The 19,432-nt window shown below is 46.0% G+C and overlaps 3 protein-coding genes across 10 annotated transcripts in view; all 3 read left to right on the forward strand.

The window, feature by feature from the left end:
• ARMC8 (armadillo repeat containing 8) overlaps positions 1 to 6,533 on the forward strand; it is a 63,123-nt gene extending 56,590 nt beyond the window's left edge. For all 5 annotated transcript variants that reach the window (XM_053985889.1, XM_053985890.1, XM_053985891.1 and 2 more), the window contains 4 exons: positions 1,085 to 1,180; positions 1,679 to 1,751; positions 2,676 to 2,769; positions 4,013 to 6,533. In XM_053985889.1, the coding sequence (XP_053841864.1) occupies positions 1,085 to 1,180; positions 1,679 to 1,751; positions 2,676 to 2,769; positions 4,013 to 4,046 (297 nt within the window). In that variant the 3' untranslated portion in view covers positions 4,047 to 6,533. The remainder of the gene's footprint in view (positions 1 to 1,084; positions 1,181 to 1,678; positions 1,752 to 2,675; positions 2,770 to 4,012) is intronic.
• Positions 6,534 to 8,401: 1,868 nt separating this feature from the next.
• Positions 8,402 to 14,395, forward strand: NME9 (NME/NM23 family member 9). 3 transcript variants are annotated; one of them, XM_053986007.1, is made up of 6 exons: positions 8,402 to 10,698; positions 11,297 to 11,400; positions 12,511 to 12,582; positions 13,013 to 13,126; positions 13,632 to 13,704; positions 14,302 to 14,395. In XM_053986007.1, the coding sequence occupies exons 1-6, from the start codon at positions 10,596 to 10,598 to the stop codon at positions 14,304 to 14,306; spliced, it is 471 nt and encodes a 156-aa protein (XP_053841982.1). In that variant the 5' UTR covers positions 8,402 to 10,595; the 3' UTR covers positions 14,307 to 14,395. The 3 variants fall into 3 exon arrangements, with proteins under 3 accessions (XP_053841982.1, XP_053841981.1, XP_053841983.1); XM_053986006.1 differs by having other exon boundaries at positions 13,632 to 14,395; XM_053986008.1 differs by having other exon boundaries at positions 12,511 to 12,556; positions 13,632 to 14,395.
• Positions 14,396 to 14,505: 110 nt separating this feature from the next.
• Positions 14,506 to 19,432, forward strand: part of VPS8 (VPS8 subunit of CORVET complex) — a 65,242-nt gene continuing 60,315 nt past the window's right edge. For both annotated transcript variants that reach the window (XM_053986004.1, XM_053986005.1), the window contains exons 1-5: positions 14,506 to 14,650; positions 15,326 to 15,394; positions 16,826 to 16,956; positions 18,377 to 18,470; positions 19,026 to 19,058. In XM_053986004.1, coding sequence (XP_053841979.1) covers positions 14,543 to 14,650; positions 15,326 to 15,394; positions 16,826 to 16,956; positions 18,377 to 18,470; positions 19,026 to 19,058 — 435 coding nt within the window. In that variant the 5' untranslated portion in view covers positions 14,506 to 14,542. The remainder of the gene's footprint in view (positions 14,651 to 15,325; positions 15,395 to 16,825; positions 16,957 to 18,376; positions 18,471 to 19,025; positions 19,059 to 19,432) is intronic.

The raw sequence follows: 19,432 nt of genomic DNA on the forward strand, positions 1-19,432 counted from the left end.
AAGCTGTGGTGACAGGAATGGCCTTTATTGGTGTAGCTTATTCACCTTGCCACACCTATCCAAATTATTTCACAGGAGAACCAGCATACCTGGGAAATGCTCTGTGAAAGGGCTGGGGCTGAATATGGGCTTTGGAGTTTGGGTCCTATGTCCACTGAGCATTTCCTTGGTCCCTGTGGTGCAGCTGGCTCTTATTTCAAGATCCAGTACTACCTGTCTGCACCAGAGCCCCTGCTTGCAGCAGGACAGCGATCGTCTCTGTCACTGCCGGCCTCATCAGGATGTAATTAGCAGCTTGGAAGTAATTAGTCTCTGCAGCTGCTGACACAGTGCAGTGCAGCTTGGACACAAGCACCATGCAAGTGCTGATCGTGCTCCTGTGTCCTCCCAACATGTCCAGAAAAGATGGTCAAGTTCTTCCAGAGCTCTTTGGGAAAGAGCTTGTGGAGTATCTGCTGGTGATCCTGAGAGCCAGGGAAGGGGCTGTGCCAGTCAAAGCTCTGTGCAGGTAGTGCCAGCGTGGGCCAGGCTGCTTTGAGGGCATCCTGTGGGATGGCTTCTCTAATTTGAAAGAAATAACCAGCTGCAGAAGTAGCTGGAGTTACCTTTGCAGGTGACAACTGTGATTAGACTTGTTGGAAACAAATGACTCCTCTGCCAGATCAGCAGAAAGACATCTGTCTCTTCTTTTCCTGGCCTTGAGAATGAGGTGGAAATGGTTGGGGTTTGTTGTTTTTCCTTTCCCCCCAGCCACTGCTACAGAACAAACTGCTTTATATTCCAGGGCATTTATTCTTTCTATATGTTGCAGATTTCCATAAGAGACTTAAAATGTTCTTCCTTGCAATGAATTAATGAGTGCTGCTCTTCATTTTAAAATGGTGATTAATGTTTTTGACCAGGGCTGCTCCCCAGAGTTGGTAACTCCTTTGCATTGGCCCTAGATGTGAGCAAGCTGGAACCTCCAGATTAAAGATATTAAAACAAATTAAAGGAATTGTTTGTCCCAAGTTCAAAGCTGTCAGAGAAGCTGTCATGGGATATGATCTGGGGCCAAATAATTTCCCATTTTTCTCTCTTTCAGACATTGTGTATCCTTGCCAATATAGCAGATGGCACGACAGCAAAAGAACTGATTATGACCAATGATGACATCCTGCAGAAAATCAAATACTACATGGTAGGGAAGATTTCTCTTACAGGATTTGTGTTGGTCTTTTGCAGGAATGAAAAGAGGAAAGTGCTTTAGGATTTTGTTTTGTGAATTATTCACTATCATGCATTTAATTTCCATATAACCAGTGGGGTGTAAGTACAGTTCTGTATGGCAGAGGTGTACAGAGGAACTGACTAAAAGGAAAATCCAGGGGTTATTTCCTATATATTAGGAAATTATATATTAGGGTTATTCACTATATATTAGTGACATCATCTACATAGAAAACATTTAATGAGATTGGAAAAGGCATATCTTGAAGATGTCAGTAAACATTTGGAAGGAAGTGACTGACCACTACCCAAGTGCCTTATATTATGGCCCTATCTTTGAAAGAAGATGTAGATAAGAATTAATCCCAGCTTTGCTATCTTATTTATTACATGATGAATGCCAAAATACAAGTCTTGTGAATTTCTGAATTTCTTCTTCTAAACTTGAGTTCTATTTTTCTATATTTAGAGTCATTCAAATGCTAAACTACAGCTTGCTGCCATGTTCTGTATATCTAATCTCATATGGAATGAAGAGGAAGGTAAGAAACCCTCCTTATTAATGCACAGACAAGTTACTATCCTGATCAAAAAGCTTTTGTTGCATAGTAATCAATTATTTGCAGTGCACAGCGCAGTGGGATCCAAAGTATAATGGGACACAGCATTATAGGTGTAGTGTGGAATGTGGGAGTGGTCAGGAGACACTGAAGAGGATGCAGAGAGCTTTCTGGGGAAGGCACAAGGACACAGTGACAATAAACAGGAACTGGAGACACATAGTGAGAGGTTTTCACCTGTAGCATTTCTGTGAAGTCTCCAAACTATTGGAGTGAAAGACAATTCTTGTAAGAGCTTCCAGATCTAAAGGGACTATGGAAATTCATTTTTGAGGGAATAGGTTCACTGGAGAGAATAAATGGATTAGAAGGGGATTTCTGCCAAAGAAGTTTTCCACAGTATGGCTGATTTAAGTGGCTTGGGCTGAAACCAGCTAAAGGACTTGTGGGTGGAACTGGGAGCAATGGATAAGGCATTTGGGGAGAAGTCATGGCCTGGCAGAGTGGGAGGTTACCAGGAGCGGGCTGAAGGATGGTGCTGCTCAGGCAAATATGGTGAGAGGAGGAGAGGGCAGAAGTCAGGCTCAGAAACACCTCCAGGGGAATGTTCTCTGCATCCAAATCCTGTGAGATCAGAGATGAGAATAAAACAGCTGAAGTCAGGATACCTTAGGATAAAGATTTTTGCCTTCAAGATGTTCTTGGCTCCAAACACAGAGCACAGCAAAAGAAGCTGGAGCTCCCTGGGGAAGCAGGCAGAACTTGAGGGAGTCTTTCCATGGCTGTGCTGTAGCTGGACATTGCTCCTTACCCCTCCTTTAGCTGGTTCCTGCTCCCACCCCTCTCTGCTTCCTGCAGACCCTTGGGCTGGTGCCACTCCCAACAATAGGATTGTTGTTGTTGCAGGTTCACAGGAGCGCCAAGACAAACTGCGAGACATGGGAGTAGTAGACATTCTACATAAACTGAGTCAGTCCTCAGATCCAAATCTGTGTGACAAGTGAGTATGAAGATAATACAGGATCACTACAGTTGTTAATCTCAATTAAATTATTTTGAACTAATTAAGCCCAGCAGTAACTTTGCACACACCTGTGCTGTTACCTGTGTTAGTATCCACACAGATCATCTGGCTGCTTCCCAAACACATGAAAAACCAAAAGTTACTGACAATTTCTGGGGTTTTATGTTAACCTTTTGCAATTATCCCTCCTACAGTTAGCAACAGTCGATATTTATTCCACAAAGGAGAAAATCTGATCTTTGAAAGATGTCGCACACAGACAACACAACTCAAAACTGTGCAGTTATTTTTAAAATGCATTAAATTTGGTATTCTTGGTTTTATGAAAGATGCTCTAGTGTTAGACATCTTTGTAGCAGTTAGGGCTTCTCATCTTAAAATCTATGCCAGATTATTAGCCCCGAAAATGATCATCAGGAACATTTTAATATCCCACTGCTGCCACACCAGCCCCCTCCATGAGCTATTATGGCTTGTGATCACAGCAGAAAGCTGGGAAGAAACAAATAAATAATCTTCTTCAGTGTTGATGAATTGTATCAGGTCCTGGAAAAGTGTGTTAGGGTCATGGTAGCAGGTTGGGAGCTGTGGGGGACAAAGGAAGAGCAAAATGTCTCACTTTAGGTGGGAGGAAACTCAGAATTAACCCATGTGATTAGCCCACTGGTGGGAGGTGTTCTTGTTTTAACAAAAACATTGTGCAATATTAGATTATGTAAGTTGCATTATTAGACTGGCTCCTTCCTCCCTCTCACCTCACTGTATGTTTTTGGTGGGGCCAGGATTCCTGACAGGACTAATGTGCCTTTGGTATATTCTGACTTGACACTCCTTGATTTCTCAGCTCAAAGACCTGCTTTCCATGGTACACCTGTATTACAGAAAGCAATTGCTCTTCAGTGACTGCTCTTAAGGGGTTTTGGAAGGTGTGTATAACACACATCCCCAAGCCCCACCATGCTGGGAGTGCCTCAGTTTATGCTGGGGTCCAGTGTGCTTGGCTGGATCAGGTTATCCTTGGATGCCAGGTGGATTCTTTAGCAGTTACGACCCCCACAGAGCATTTCTGCACCACGGCCTAGATCCTTCCAAAGTGAGGGAGCCTTTTCCTAAGCCATCCTCCCTCCCTCCCTCTCTGCTGGCACACTCTGAGCCTGCCCATGGAGCTGCTGCTGCTGAAGCCAGATTCCTGTAATTAATGGGTTGTTCTTTCTTGCAGGGCGAAGACAGCACTCCAGCAGTACCTTGCATGATCAAAGACTAATTGAATCTATGGACACCCCTCATGTCTACTTAAGGAATAGCAGGAGATACTCCTGACTCCTTATATTTGCACAAGTCACCTTGGGCTGCATTTTTCTCAGGTGCAGGGAGCTGCTTTGCAGAAACAGTTCAAATGATCAGGTCTCCAGTGCACTTGAGAATTTTCTTGAGGTAGTTTCTTTACTCAGAGGACTCGGGGTGGGGGGGTTGTTTTGGTTTTTTGGTTTTTTTTTCCTGAGCTACCTGGACTCTCAGATAGAACAATCAGTCATTATTTTCCTTTTGGGCCTCCAATTCTCTGCTTTTGCTGCAGCCTTGTGTGGGTGCGTGGGTGCTTGAGTGCGTGTGTGTGCCAGGCTGAGTGTGTGGGTGTGAGACCTCACTTTTGGTTTTCCTTTTTTTTTTTTTTTTTTTTTTTTTTTTTGTGTGAAAATCTTTTTCTACAGGTTTTCAAGGGTTAACCATTGTTTGCTGTACGAATACTTCAATGAATTATATACCGTTTGAATGAAATGTTATTTAAAAAAAAAAACAAACTGTTGTATCCCATAAAGTTTATTTTGAATTTTGAAGAGATGAATGTTTTTAAGTAAAATATATGCATTTCTGAACTTCAGCTTAACTTACATTATACTTCGTTTTTAAAGAGAAAAATAGAGGGAGACAATAGACTCCAAATTCCAAGCAGCACATTCTGTACTGACAAGGTCCAAGAGTTCTTTGCCACAATACAAGGTCACCAGGTATCGATGACATGCTCAAATCCATGGAATGGGCCAACTGGATTGGGTTTGGGTTTCTTTATGTTTTTAGAAAACAAGCTCATACTTCAGGGTTAGCATGACTGATGCTTTTCAGAAAGGAGCAGGTGGCTGCAAGATCAGCAGGAATAAGCTCCTGCTTTGCCAGCCAGGAACTTGCTCAGCTAATTGCTGAAGGATTGGCTTATTCATGGTCAGAAGGATTTTCTGATCACTGACATCAGTGGAGCAAACAGTGTGTTGCAGAAGTTACATCCTCCAGAGACTAGAAGGAGCTGGCAAGCAGGATTAAGAGATTGCTTTTGTTTTGAATCCTTTATCTCCACAAATAGTTAAGTGACTTCCAAATTATTTCCACAAATTATCAACTGGCTGCATTAAGTTGGAGAAGGGATGGAAAAACTGGGGCTTCTGTCTTGTTTTATACTCAGTAACGTTGCTCCAGATTTTCTGTATATATGCAGCTATACACACATGCATGGATTTAGATTGCTGGATAATTGGTGAGGTGTGACTGCATCCAGAAGCCTGGACTGTCCAGATGTTCCTGAAATGCTGCCTGCAAGTGTGCAGGGGGAAACACGAGTACAAGTGAAGGGGACTCTGTGAGGTCAGGCTGGAATGACAGAGCCCAGTGACTTCCCAGTCTCCTCAGGCAGTTCAGGGTTCTGACTCACTGCCCAGGTCTCCTTTCTGGAGACCATAGTTCATAGTCAGACTCTCCAGACACTGTATTTACATAGCACTAACAGGCACTAGAGTTTGCAGCCAATGTCTTAAACCAAATCCTTCTTCTCTTACACTGAGCTTCAGGAAGGCTGCAGCAAGAAGAGAAGTCTGTAACTTTGCTAACCAATTTTGATAATTATCTAAAACTTTTATTTCTAATCAAAAGGTCAAATTGTGATGACAGCCTTACTTTTTTTCCAAGGTAACTCTTTGTGTCAGAAAATGTGACCACAGTTTGGCCTGGAATTTGAATGTGTTGTGTATCAGATAACTGTTATCACTTGGTTGCAAAGGAGAATATCTGCATTTCATGTAACTTCTTCCACTCTCAAAGACAAATAAAAGTGAGCACCTGACATATTTCCCCCAAGCATTGCAGTAAGTGGCAATTTTTAACGTCCTTCTGCAAATGTTTCATGATGGACTTTGGGGGTTGAACAAAAGGGAAAGTAAAAATATGTGAGAACTTGTTAAATCTCGGTACCTCAGAAGCAAAGCCTTGTTTATAAAATTCAATCAAATATATTTTTGCTTGAACTGAGAAAAAAGTTCTGAGGCAGGTATTGTAAATGCAAAACTGTCCAGTGGGCATCTCCCTGATCCATTTGCACTCCTGTCTGTGTTTAAGAGCTTGAGTTCTTATGTATCTCTTCTCATCCTTCCCCAGCTCACATTTCTAAAAGCAAATCTGAGTTTGATTCTATAGAACTTTGGTGCCTACAGGTATTCAGAAAAAAAGGTGAGTAAAAGTATCTCTGTACAAGTTTTGAGGTGGTTTCCTAAAATTCTGCCAGAAAAACTAAAAACTAATGCTCAGACAATCTTGTTGCTGCATGAGAACAGTTGACATTTTCCACAGGTATAGAGAGGACAAACTGTTGGATGAGAACATTTTTACATTCACTTAAACTTTGTGAATAATTTTTGATGATGCTATAGGTATGTACAAAAAGAAGAATACTGTAAATAAAAAGACCTTTACCAGAACATTTAGATTTTTCTCAGCTTCCTGAAGAAATATGAGCTTTCTATGTCAGCTTCTCTACAGCCTGAGATTCACAGTGGGACAGACTTTCCTGGTCACCCAGAGCTTTCCCAACTTAATGAGGTAGCAGCAGCTTGTGAATTCCAGGATTGCTTACAGAACCAAAGCAAATGAATCACCGGGATTTCTGCTGTTCTTGGGCCATTTCTCTGCTGAAAAACTATCCTGACAGATGTTGATAAGTATGTCCTCTCTTTATACATGGGTCTAGTGATGGGAGTCCTCCTTTCAGAGATTACATGTTGCTACAAAGTGAAGTTGAGCAGGGCATTTGGGACACCAGCTGTCAGACAATGGTACCCTTGGCTCTCCCCACCACTTTCATTCCACATTTGGACTGTTTTTCCCACACAGAAAATCAAATAAAACATCATGTGGCTATTGTTCCAGTCACAGATTTGCATTGTGACAGTGAAAGAAGCCAAGTAACCTGTGTAAAGCAGCTTCTGCCAGGATATTCTAAAGGCAAACGTCTCATATTTGTTAATATTTATTTGTACAGACTTTACCTATTGCCATGGATGCTGCGCCTCCTCAAAACTGCTGAAGCAGTGACACAGCAGGCAGAGGAATAACTAAGCCTGAGATCAGGTTCTTGAAGAGTAGAAAATGGCTTTAAAAGGGCTTTCATTGGTAATCCTGAAATGTGAGCACAAGAGCTGTCAGTTTGCGAGTGGTGGTTAAAATCATCAGGGCTTTTCTTTAGGCTGATTGCTACAAAAAGAGACATTCTGAGGGGGTTGATGCACCAAAACCTGAATCCTCAGCCAGGAGGACTGTGAACAGCTGGAGGACCAGGCCAGCAGGCATTGTATGCTGTGTGACATGAAGCACCTCCAAGGTGTGCCCCTGCAGCCCAATGTGCCCAGGTGTGGGAAGGGATGGGGTAAGAGCAGCAGCCCTGCCTTAACAGCATCACCTGGGGTGCTGGGCACCAGCACTGCTCTCACTGCAGAGAGGAAAAGAAAACCACAAACCGAGCTTGTTTGGGTGGGGACAGCCTTGCTCAGTGCTGCGAGGTCATGCCTGGATCCCACGCCTTGCTTTGAGCCCCCAGTTTAGGAGAGAGGTGGGAAGACTGGAGAGGAAGGGTGAGTGTTGGGCTGGGAGGTGCCAGGCAGGTGAGGCAGGCATAGGAGGCAGAAAAGCTCCACCTGCAGCTGCTGCTCCAGGAGTCCCAGGGGAGATGGAGCTGAACTTGCGCTGCAGCCGGCACTGGACACGGGGGAGGGAGCGGGCTGGGCTGGGCTGACGCTGCCCTGGTGATGCCAGCGCTGCCATGGCAGCCTTGGGGTCCTGCCAGCTGCTGTACAAGGCCCTGGAAGGGAGCTGCAGTTAAGGCCCTGCAGCAGCACCTCGGCTCTTGGGGGAGGTGTGAGCAAAGGTGTGTCCAGGTTTGGAGCACTGCACCATTGCTGTGGGTGCTGTGTCCGGGCTGGAGCAGCAGAGACAGGTAAAAAGCTCTCTCTGTGGTGCAGGTTGGCCAGCACTTGGATCCAGGTGATTAGAAGCCATCTGTAGTGCTTTGTGTTTGGGACAGCTGCTCAAAGGACCCTGTTCCTGCAGAAGGATGGCTACAAAGAAAAAGGAGGTAGTGCTGCAGGTCAGTAGTAGGTAGGCCTTTACTAGATCTTTTAAACTCTCAGTAAGTGCAAAGGATGGAGTTCAGTCTTGGGGTATCTCAGATTCTGCTGGCAAAGCCCCACTGTGAGGTCCTTGTGGGGAAGAGGCCTCCCTGGAGGCAGATGGGAGGCGTGGGAGGACCTGGCAGGTCACACGTGTCCCCAGTCAGGGCTGTGGGGTGCAGAGGGAGCTGCTGCATGGCTGCAGGTTGTGTCTGGGGCTCTTGGGGCCTAGCACAGGTTTGGCTGCTGTCAGAGACCAAAATGCCTCTGTTTTGTGAGGTAATAGCTCAGAGGACATTTAGGAGTTTGCGTGGGGTTGGCATATGTCCTGGATGGCAAGAGTTACTGGATGTTTCTGACCAGGTCATGTTCAGAAAGATTGCTGTAAATTTAGAAAAGCCAGAAGATACAAGAAAGACTCAAAGGCTGAAAAATCTATTTCACAGTGATGTGTAGAGGAATCTTTCCTGTTTACACTGCACAGGTGACCTAGTGATGCTTTATAACTACTGCATGAGAAGAAGGGGGTTTTATGAGCAGTTCACAATGCAAAAACATTGAAAACCAAAAATGGGTTCTGCAGATCTGCTTCAAATTTTGAGAGCAGTTCAGTATTCACAAGAGAGAAATAATGAAAAGTATTATGGACTCTATGACCTTGTTTATTCGTTGTTTAAACTGGGAAATGTGGACATGTGTAACAAGGAAAGAGGGGCACTTTACGAAGGTAGGAATAGTTTCTGTTGCTGCTTGTCCAGTTGTGTTCCTGTGGGATAGGGAACTTTACATCAACTAGACCGTGCCCCTTTGGCAGTGAAGGGAAATCTGGGTCTACATCTGCACATCTGGGATTTTTTACATCTGCAGATGAAAGCTGAACCTGTGTAGGACATGAGGGGATGTCCTGGAAGGGATCTGCTTTTGTTAGGGAGAAGCCAATTCCAAGCAGCCTCAGGATATCCAAATTAGCAAAGCACCTTGAAGAGTGCCAGCAGTACTTGAGTCCAGCATTTGAACTTATGGCCAAATTCATTACTACAAAATACTGTCATAAATAATTTAGACTTGTTAGCATTCTGTGAAACACTCCAAGGGTGGTCCCAGCACTAGGAATAATTAAATTTTGTAGTTCTGCAGGTGTTCTCTGAGAAAACTAAGCTTGGGTCATGTGCTGAACAGGCAAATAAACAGAGGTGTCTGAACAACTCCCTGTTCCCTGAGCGGGACAGGGCCCTGGAGAAACTGCCCAGTGTGACCCCCAGTGACGTAGCTCTGAACACCTGTGAGAGAGTATTTCATTTGGACTGGAGTTCCCACTCTTGGAATTCTTGGCTGTGAGATTTTAGCAGCTCTTTAATGCCCATTGGTGTTAATTATTATGAAATAGCTGGCCTTGATGAAACTTACTGTCTTCCACTGCAGTCTAAATGTAGTTGGGGTTGATGATACCCACTGAGGAAGGAATCAGGAATTTTCATTGTTCAGGATGAACAAAACCAGATCTTGCATTTCTCCAGAAGCCTTTTTTATTTTAACTTGCTGTGTTTTTCTAAGTACATCCTGAAGGGCAAGTCCTGTAAGATGGGGAAAATGTGAAGGATTATATCCTTTCTAATAACAGTATTGGGAGTGTGGGATAATAGAGTGGGTGGTGCTGTGTGTGGAATGGTCTAGGACATCCTTGACAGGATCAGTCCCTGAGCAAACTGATCTAATGCTGAGTTTTGTGCAGGAGATTAGATGAAGGACTCCATGGGCCCCTCCCAGCCCAGAACTTTGTGTTCTCTGCTCACTGTGCTTTGGAAGTCTTTAGGTAACAGCTGGGAATTCAGGTAAGGACATGCTGGCTTCAGACCACCCTCCAGTGCCCACACATCATGGAAATTGTGTATTTACTAGTTTGGTTTATCAAGGCTGAAACATCTCAAATAGAGTTTGTGTGCAGGCAAGGTGAGAAACTGCTGCTGGAGAATCAGGTGGTTCATAAATCCTGTGAGAACTGGGCCTGAACGAGGTGTGGTTCAACTGGAACCCTGGGCAGGCAGATGGAGATCCTGACAAGTGGATGCGGGTCTGGGATCCCAGTTTGGGGGCCCCAGCCAACCCCCAGAACAGCCCTTTGCAAACTGAGTCTGGGATCCCCAGGCAGCCACTGTTCCAGTAGTGCCACTAACCATGGGAGCACTTGCCCTTGGCTGGATGCTGCTGCCCTTTCCCTCTGCCTTTCCTTGGATCTTGTGAGACATCCTGATCAGCTGGTCAGAGGTGAGAGAACCACAGTCAGAGGAGTTTCCTGAGTGCTCTGGTAATGCCTCTTCAGGCAGGTTTGTCCCTCTGGAGTGAATTGTCAATATGTTTGCAGCAACTGGGTAGTACCTGATGAATTACTGTGGTTTTTACTGTGTTTTTCAATTTTCCACACAGATTAACGTTACTAGCCAGGAGCTTTGGGAAGAAATGCTTTGTCTCAAAGGACTCATTGGTAAGGGTTTGGTCAGCACACTGAATTGTTCTTGTTCTGTGTTAAAAGGACATCAGGACTGTTAGGAATTACCAGTGTTAAGGATGCTTAGTCTCTCTAGTCCCCTTAACCTGAATGGAAGAAAAAAATATTCTAACAGAGTTGAGACCAGCAGGAGGTTGTAGTCCTCTTCATTTATGTGGGACAGTCCTCATGCAATCCAAGCAGTGCTGGTCCATCCAGTCTCCACTGCTTGGAACAGGAGTGTCCCCAGCACAAGGAGCAGCCCTGGCTCCCAAGGTTCTTGGGAAAACCTCATATGCTCTACCTCTGTGCAGCAGTTTTCCATGGGAAGTTTGCTATCTCCAAGGTCACAGCCATGCCCATGTTTCTACTTAAGACTCCTCCACATCATTCTTAGTAACGTAATAATGTGTAGTAAAATTCAAGTAATACTCTTGGTATTTTGTAATGTAATTCTGTCCTCTGATGCAGCATTTCAAACCTTGCAAGGGCTCCCAGTTCAGAGCTGAATCCAGCCCTTGTAGCACATGGTCTATTGGTCTGTGTCTAAACTGACCCGTTTGTGCCTCGTTCTGACCCATTTTCCTGCTTGCAGTTGTCGATGTGTTTCAAGCCTGGTGTGGCCCATGCAAACCAGTAGTGAATCTGTTCCAAAAAATCAAGAATGAGGTTGGCAGTAATCTCCTGCATTTTGCTGTGGTAAGATCTCACTTGGCACTGCTTAAAGTACCCAGTCCTCTGAAATCAGCTGAGGTCTAAGGGCTGAAGTCACTTATCTTTCCAATATTTAGCCCAAACCAAAGTAGTGCAGGAGTTGCAGCTGCTGGGACTGAACCTGCCACATACAGGGGCTTGGGTATATCTATAAGAATTCATATAATTAAGGATTTTCAGGCTTCAACTGCTCTATGCTTTCCAGATTTCTACTTAAGAAAGAAACATTAGACAGAGTTATTAACACATTGCCTCTGATGTAGAGGGAGAGGCTGAAGGAGCTGGATTTGGTCACCCTGGAGAGGAAAAGGGACAGATGTCCAGTGGAGGGGAGGATGGAGAAGCCAGAGACTGATGTCTGTCAGGGAAACACAGCAGCAGGACATGAGATAATGGGATAAGTTGCAGCAGGGAAAGGTCCAAGTAAATATAAAAGTATTCAGGTGGGAGTGTAGGACACTGGGACCAGTTCCCAGAGTGCTGTGCAGAGCTGATTCTTGGAAAAGCTCAAAACTGCCACAACCTGCTGTAGCACTGAGAGCAGCCCTGCCCAGCCCTGGGCAGGGTCTGGGACTGGAGCCCTTCACAAGTCCCTCCCTGCCTCAGCCATGTGGTGACTTTGTGTTCTGGTGCCTTTCCTGGCTGGTGGCAGCTCTGGACTGAGGACAGAGCTGAGGGCAGTGTGGTTTCTCATGGCTCAGCCCTCCTGTCTCTGCTGCCACTCCAACTCCTCCTGGCACTCCTCAGTCTCATGGGCAGGAGCCCTGAATTCACTTCTCAGGCTTTTTCTCTGGAACTCACCCAGGCAAGCTGCTGGGAATAGATATCCCTGTCCCACAGGAGTGCTGTTCCAGCTCCTGCAGGTGACATCTGCCTGCTTCTCAGGCTCTGAACTGAGCTGTGAGCTGGCTGTGCCCCTGGCTCTGACCAGTGTCATTTTGTCCCCTAAGTCTGGGACCCAGAGGTGTTTTCCTGTGTGTGGGGGGATGCGTACCAGCCAGCTGAGGGTGTCTGAGTCCAGGCACTTGTGTGTGCATCCCTCTGGAGCAGAAATGCTTTTCTAGAAACACCTATTTTATTTTACATTCCTTTTAGGCTGAAGTTGATTCCATTGATGCCCTGGAAAAATACAGAGGACAATGTGAGCCTGTCTTTCTCTTTTATACAGTGAGTGAAAATATTTTCCCAGTGGTTGCATAGCAATAAATGTGACCTGCTGGTGGGAACAGTGGTCCTTTGGGGAGGATATTTTATTTCTTTCACATGTTATGGGACAATTTTATTTGCTCTGTATCTGCTGGTAATCAAATGCTGTGCAGATAAGAATATACAGCCAGTGTGCTGCCATGTGGAGCCTTCAGGTTCAGCCTGCTGCTTCTGCAGGACCTCACTCCTCTCACAAGCTGCATTGCTTCATCCTGAGACTGATGAGGAGACACAGAGCAGGTTGTTCCAAGCTTCCCTCTTGCTGTGGAGCAGAGCAGCTCTGAGGGAAGGAGTGTACATGATGTGGGTGATGTGCTGCTGTGGGGAATTCCAGAGCCCAGAGAACACAACCTGAGCACTTGCTGACTGATTTGTTTTCCACACCTTCCAGGGAGGAGAATTAGTGGCTGTTGTAAGAGGAGCAGATGCACCATTGCTGCAGAAGACCATCCTGAAACAGCTGGCACGGGAAAGGAAGGGTTTACGTGGAGGAGAGCCCATGGTGGTAATGGGTCACTAAAGCTTCAGACACCTGTAGATGTGCATGCAAGAGGAGAGCTTCAGCTCCCCATGGCCAGCATAGCTCTAAAGCAGAGCTTTCCTTGCAAAAATCCCTTTCTCTGCCCAGCCAACCTCCTAAGCCACTACCACAGGCACTGGCTTTGTGTGTGTGGTCTAAAGTAATGACATTTCTCAGGAGCAAAACTGTCTTACTTATGTGTTACCTGCTGCTCCTAAGGCATCTCTAAAGCCTGCAGCTCTCTGCTGATGTTGCTGGCCTGTTCTTGGGAATGCTTTTCCCCCAGCTCTTGCTGTGCACGGACTGAGAGCTCAGCAGGTGACCCTGGACAGGCAGATCCTCTGCTGTCCCTGCTGAGCCGACCTGGCCCAGGACAGCAGGAGGGCTGTTCCTGCTCAGGGGGAGCTGGGACCTGGGGCCCTGCCTGGCACGGGCTCACCTGGATCACCTGTGGGATGTTCCTGTCTCATCCATGTGCTCTTGCTGCTAGGTGCCAGACAGCTTTTCCAGAGAGCAAGGAAGCACAGCTCCCCTTGAGGAGGAGCAACAGCAAGGACTAGCAGGTAAGGCAAGGCATAGGTGTCGGATGTTCTCTGGGCCTTGAGCTGGAACCTTTAAAAGCTGGAGCCTTCAGCACGGATTCAGCTGCTGCTGGTTCCTACACCTGACACAAGGTGACTGGGGAGAGTCACCTTGAAACACACCCATCGTTCGGGTGTCTGGCACTGTGAAACTGGGGTATTTATCTTTCCAATGTGTTTTATCTTACATTTGCCCTGCCCTCCCCCCTCGCCTTCTGCCTGGCAAGGGCTCTTGGAGACCCCACATGGCTTTCTGTTTCCAGGTGGTTTTTAAAAGAAAACACAAATGCTTGGGCTCCAAATCTGCTTATACCATCTCCTGCCTTGTCTAAAATTAGCCACGAATTCCCAAAGGCTTTTGCATCGTCTCCTAAAAAGGGACATTTTTTCCTTGGCTTTGCTGGGACAATGCTGCATCCTGTGCACACCAAATCTTAGGCTCCAGAATGTGGGAATGGAACCAAAACCCGCCTGGCTTTAGCTGAAGCACCATGGGATGAAGGGGCGTGTGAGGGATGTTGGTCTCTGCTTCTCCTTTCTCCGCCTATTGTTAATTTCGTTCATTTTCTTCCCTCGGAGGCTGACGCACCCATCGGGTCCGGGATGACGACCGCAGCCGTGGAGCAGATGCGACCTTTTTCAATAAATACAAGATTTCCGTGCGGCAGCAGCAGCGGTTCCGTGTCCTTGGTGTCCCTCGGTGCCCGCCGGCGGCGCGCGGCCCCTTTAAGGCTGGCGCGGGGGCGGCCCCGCCGCGCTGCGGCTGCGTGGGGAGGAGGCTCGGGTCGCGGGTTCGAGTCCCGGCGGAGCCGGCCCGGCCATGGCCGCGGCCCTCGAGCCAGCGGAGGCCGAGCCGTGCCCGGAGCCGCCCGCGCACCGGCTGAGCGTGGCGGAGCTCGACCGTGAGCTGGACTCTCGCAGCGAGCTGGTGCGTCCCGAACCGCCGCGGAGGCGGCACGGCCGGGCCGCGGGGGCTGTGCCTGCCCGGGCGCTTCCCGCAGGGCCGGGCGCCCGCCGAGGAGGCTCGGAGGGTCCCTGAGACGCGCGAGGGACGGTCGGACCCCTCACACAGCCGGCCTGAGGGAGGGTCGGCGGCTCCCTCCACACTCCTGGGAGGGAGGGTCGGGCCTCTCGGGTACCCGGGAGGGAGGGTCGGCGGGGCCGTCCCAGGCTGATTGCGCCAGTTCCTCTATCGTGACATGGGTCGCTGTCACTGTCATTTACTGAAATTTCGCGTGCTTCACCGTATGTAGGAAAAAAACCAACAACCCCCAAAGTTCTGTATGGCGGGTGCCTTATGTAGCAGGTGCAGAGTCAGTCATTTAATTTCACTCTTGCTGCAAGACCCTTTATAGTGCAATAGCGTGTTTATTCTCAGAACATCAGAAGTATTCTATGACTGTTTGTGGAAATAAGTTTCACACAGCCTCCAAGAAGGAAATATCCTCACTCAGCCAGGTGAAACTGTGTGTGAGCCTGCCCTCAGAGCTCTTGCCTGCCTTTCCAGGCAGAGGCGTGTATAGCTGCTTTTTATGTGGCTGTAATTAGGGTTTGGAAGGAGGAGCAGGCAGCCTAAACTCAGGCTGTGGTTTCTGATGTACAGATTGACGACAAAGAATTCGACATTCCTCAAGTTGATACCCCTCCAACGCTGGAGAGCATCCTAAATGAGGTGAGTGAACCATCTGACAGGGGAGTCAGGTGAGGCAGCACATGAGCACATGCTCCTTTTCCTTTACACTTACTGTGAATTTCCTGGAAGACAACATTGTAGAGCTTCATGGCTTCCTGATGCTGATAGCTAGCAGGTGCATACTCAGTGGAGTAATTGCTCTACAGTGTGTGATATGGAATTTTGGTGTTGTTTTTTTTTTTTTTTTTTTTAAATTAAAATATCCACAGCTGCAGCATAAATGGTTTTCATCAAGTCCAAGCACATTCATCTGTAGATCTGGAGAGTCACCTGAAGTCTAGGCAGCCTATTAAAGGTCAGGGTCACCAGACAGCTGTTTTTAGCTAAAAGTAATTATAGAGTATTCAGAGTAGTTCTGAAACTGCGGGAGGAGATGAGAGCTAGATTCTTCACAGCTTCATTTGTATTGTTCCTTTTACATATAAGGTGTCCCAAACAGACAGTCTGGGAACAAGAGGAGTAGTAGGGGTAGCTATGTCCTGTTTCTGCTGGTGCCTTGAGTAGTGGAAGTTCAGTAAATTTGGGTTATCTCAAACTTTAAGGACATGCAGTGACATCCATGTCAGAGGAGTAGATTCCAAGTCTTAAACTTGAGCATGATAATGAAGAAGATACAGTTCAGTGCAGACAAAGTCTTATTGCAGTATCTCAGTAAATTTAGGATGGGAATGACTGGCAAAACATTTCTGAAAAGGATTTTAGCAGAGAACAATCTGTCTGAGCCAAAAAGACAAACAGCTGCAGTTCAGAAAGAGATGCTTAATGAGCACAGGGCTGCCAGGTGTAAGTGAAATGAGGGGCAGCTGCTCTGCTCCCTGCTTGTTTGGCATCAGCTGGGGCATTGTGTTTGCTCCCTCTGGCTTTGTGCTGAGAGAACAACAGGAGCTGCACTGGTTTTAGAACACATCAGGGAGAATGGCTTTTTGAAAAACTGTAATAAAAAATTCCAGGCTAAGACTGACAGGAGAGAGAGATTGCAAACAGAAGAGCTGAGAAAAGAGCAAAATCAACTCTTGTGGCAGCTGGAGGGATTTCTGTGCTCTTAGTGCCACTTGGTGAAGTGCTGGAGTAGATGATGATAATTCTAGGCCTTCTCTTGGCAATTTGGAGGCTTGGAAACAGCTCTGTTAAAGGGCAGTTAAAGTTTTCATGGAGTACATAATATCTGGGGAAGAAAGGTTAGCTGACTTGTTCTCCATCTCTCTTCTGTGATTTTTGTGAATTCTGGAAACTTTCCACAGAATCAGCCCAGAAAAGTAATAAATAGTTCTGGGTTTTAAATCTGATACTTTCTTGTGCACTCCTTCTCCATTTCCCTGCTGATTTGATGCTGCTTTGCTAATGTTTCAGTTGTTTATGTTGTTGTGCATTTGAACATTTAGCAAGCTGTGGTAATTCTTTGCCCTCCAGACTGATGATGAAGAAGAGTCTTTCATTTTGGAGGATCCCTTTCTCTTGAACATTGATAACACGGATACACACTCCTATGACACCTCTTCTGTGGCCAGCTCTGACAGTGGCGACAGGACACACCTGAAAAGGTACTGCAGCCTCGTGCCCTGGGAGGTCAAACCTTTTGTGAAGGGCTTCTGCTTACATCCATTAGAAATAAATCCTCCTTTTTTCATAAAACACTGTTATTCCTCCAGGATCACACAGGCAAAGATGGGATTTGTAGTTGCACTGGGGGTGGCCTGTTTGAGCAATAATGGCATTTTATGGGAGATGGATTAGTTAAATTTCTCCAAATTTTAATGGAATCTTTGAAGTACTGAATCATGTTAACTCTAAAGAAAATGTTTCAAAGGGTTGTCTGACCTAGTCTGCAAGTAGCTGGTGGTTATTTGTAAAAGGCAACTGCTGTCACTTCGGTGAGTGGACTGCTAATATTGACATCTAATTCGTGATAATTAACTCTAATACTGCTGCCATGTGTTATTAATTACTCAAATGATGGCCTGAGCCACTCCCATGGCTGCCTTGTGTGCCATGAGCAATTGCACAGGATATAAACACTCTGAAGTTGCATGGTTTATGTTGGCATAGGGTGGTGTACAGACTCTGTCCCTTCTTTTTTCAAATAAGATTGTTTGTACTGAGAGAAATGTTACATGGAGTTGCTTAAACTTCTTCCAGTACAGAGTATGCAGAAAAACCTGGAGGTGTTCTGTCACCTTTGGGTAAGGCTAGTTGCCATGGTTATGGGTCCTGAGCCATAATACCAGCTACTAACAAGATATTTAATGAACCTCTGTGGGAGCTGCTTGCTTGTGCACCTCTGGAGAGAGAACAACCCAATGTTTCCCTGGTAGTTTTGGGAATTTGGCTCTCTTGTGGTGTGAGCTCGGCAACAAAATTGCAGTTTTGCTGGGGAATTTCCTGTCTTGCCTTTTAGAGTTTACCAGAGCTGTTTTGAAATAACTGATCCTGCACTAGTTAGTTTTAAAGGGCATATTCTCCACAAACAGAAGCATTTAAGCTTTCATATCGGGTGAGCTGTGTATTAATTGAAGGCTGTTCTCTGCCATACACCCAGTTTTCCTACAGGTCTGCATTCTGCTAATGAGCCTTTTCCAGTTGTGCATTTTCTGTAGATACTCACCTTTACAGGTTTAAACTTCCTCACTCACTGAAAGAGCTGAAATGTTGCTTTCAGAATGTATTAGTGAATTCTAAGGCTTGTAGATATGTGCTTGAAACTGACCATTTGTTTGGGGAAGTAGTTTTTTTTTACTCCAGAAGATGAGTTAAAACCAAACTGTGTGCAGGCATAGCAGGGCAGAGCAGGCTTTGCTGATTATCTCATGTCTTACCTCATTCTGTGGCCCCAAGACGAAGAATGGAAATTGCATGAGTTACAGGTGTATGCAGAATTTACCTGCTGGCTTGGCTGTGAGTTAGGCAAAGTTCCAAGCTTTTATTCTGCTCTAATGCTTTTTGGTTTGTTTCTTAATTCCTTAGGAAGAAAAAACTCCCAGATTCTCTCTCACTCCATGGATCAGTGATACGGCTCTCACTCCTGAAAGGAATTTCTGCCCAAATAGTGTCTGCAGCAGTAAGTGTCATCTTCTGGGCAACTCCACTAAGAAAAATTTGAAACTCTTTTGGTATCTGTTAGGGGGGTGTGTGAGATCTCCTGTCTGGCCCTACTGTTAGTTCTGTGTAACACCATGTTAGGGGCATCAGCTGCTAACCTGCAGTCTATAGGCAGCAATGAATCAAGGCTTAGCTGACTTGCTGCAGCAGTGATGTGGTGGGTCACTTTTAGCACTGATTTGTGTTGTTAGATGTTGTGAAACTTGGTGGGAAATGTTCATATAACATGAAAGTGTGCTTGAAGGTGCTGGAACTGGGTTTGCTCAATGCCTCCAACAGGCACATGGCTCTTTGAGAAGAGCTCAGTAACTTCCACATGGAATTACAGGATATTCTGCTTCCTCTCTATTTCTGGGTGTTTCTAGCCAGTGGTTCCCTCAGCTCTGTCTGCCCTGGTGGGACCATTAAAATGCAGCTGGTGGTGATTTTTCTGTGTGTTGTAGTTGTTCTAATTATTAGACATGCATCATCTATGAGTTGTGTCTCTCACTCATGGGTTCTCCTGTTTCCCCAGGACAAAGTGGATGCTGGCTTGCCCACTGCAATTGTAAGTACTCTTACAATTTTCAAAGATTGTATATTTATATTTCATGCCAGTTTGTTAAAGCAGTATTTAAGACAGCTGATAAATGCATCTTGCTTGACTTTTCAAGTGTGAGGAGTGGGAGCAGCAGCATGAAAGCTCCCTGGGGGCAGAGTCCAGCCTTCCTTCATTGCCCAGCTGCCCCTCTGCTGAGCGAGCCTCACACCCTCCTTTTTTTATGTCATCACCAGAGCTTCTTAGCTGAGCACCTGACATGTCTCCATCTGTTGAGCACACTGAATTTCCCTAATTGTTTCTTCTTTGCCAATTATTGCTTTGACAGCTTTTATGGAAACTTAAACTGGAGTGCTGCAAATGATGGGTTCAAAATCTCTTGT

This window comes from Vidua macroura, chromosome 10 (genome assembly GCF_024509145.1).
Source record: "Vidua macroura isolate BioBank_ID:100142 chromosome 10, ASM2450914v1, whole genome shotgun sequence".
Lineage (NCBI taxonomy): Eukaryota > Metazoa > Chordata > Aves > Passeriformes > Viduidae > Vidua > Vidua macroura.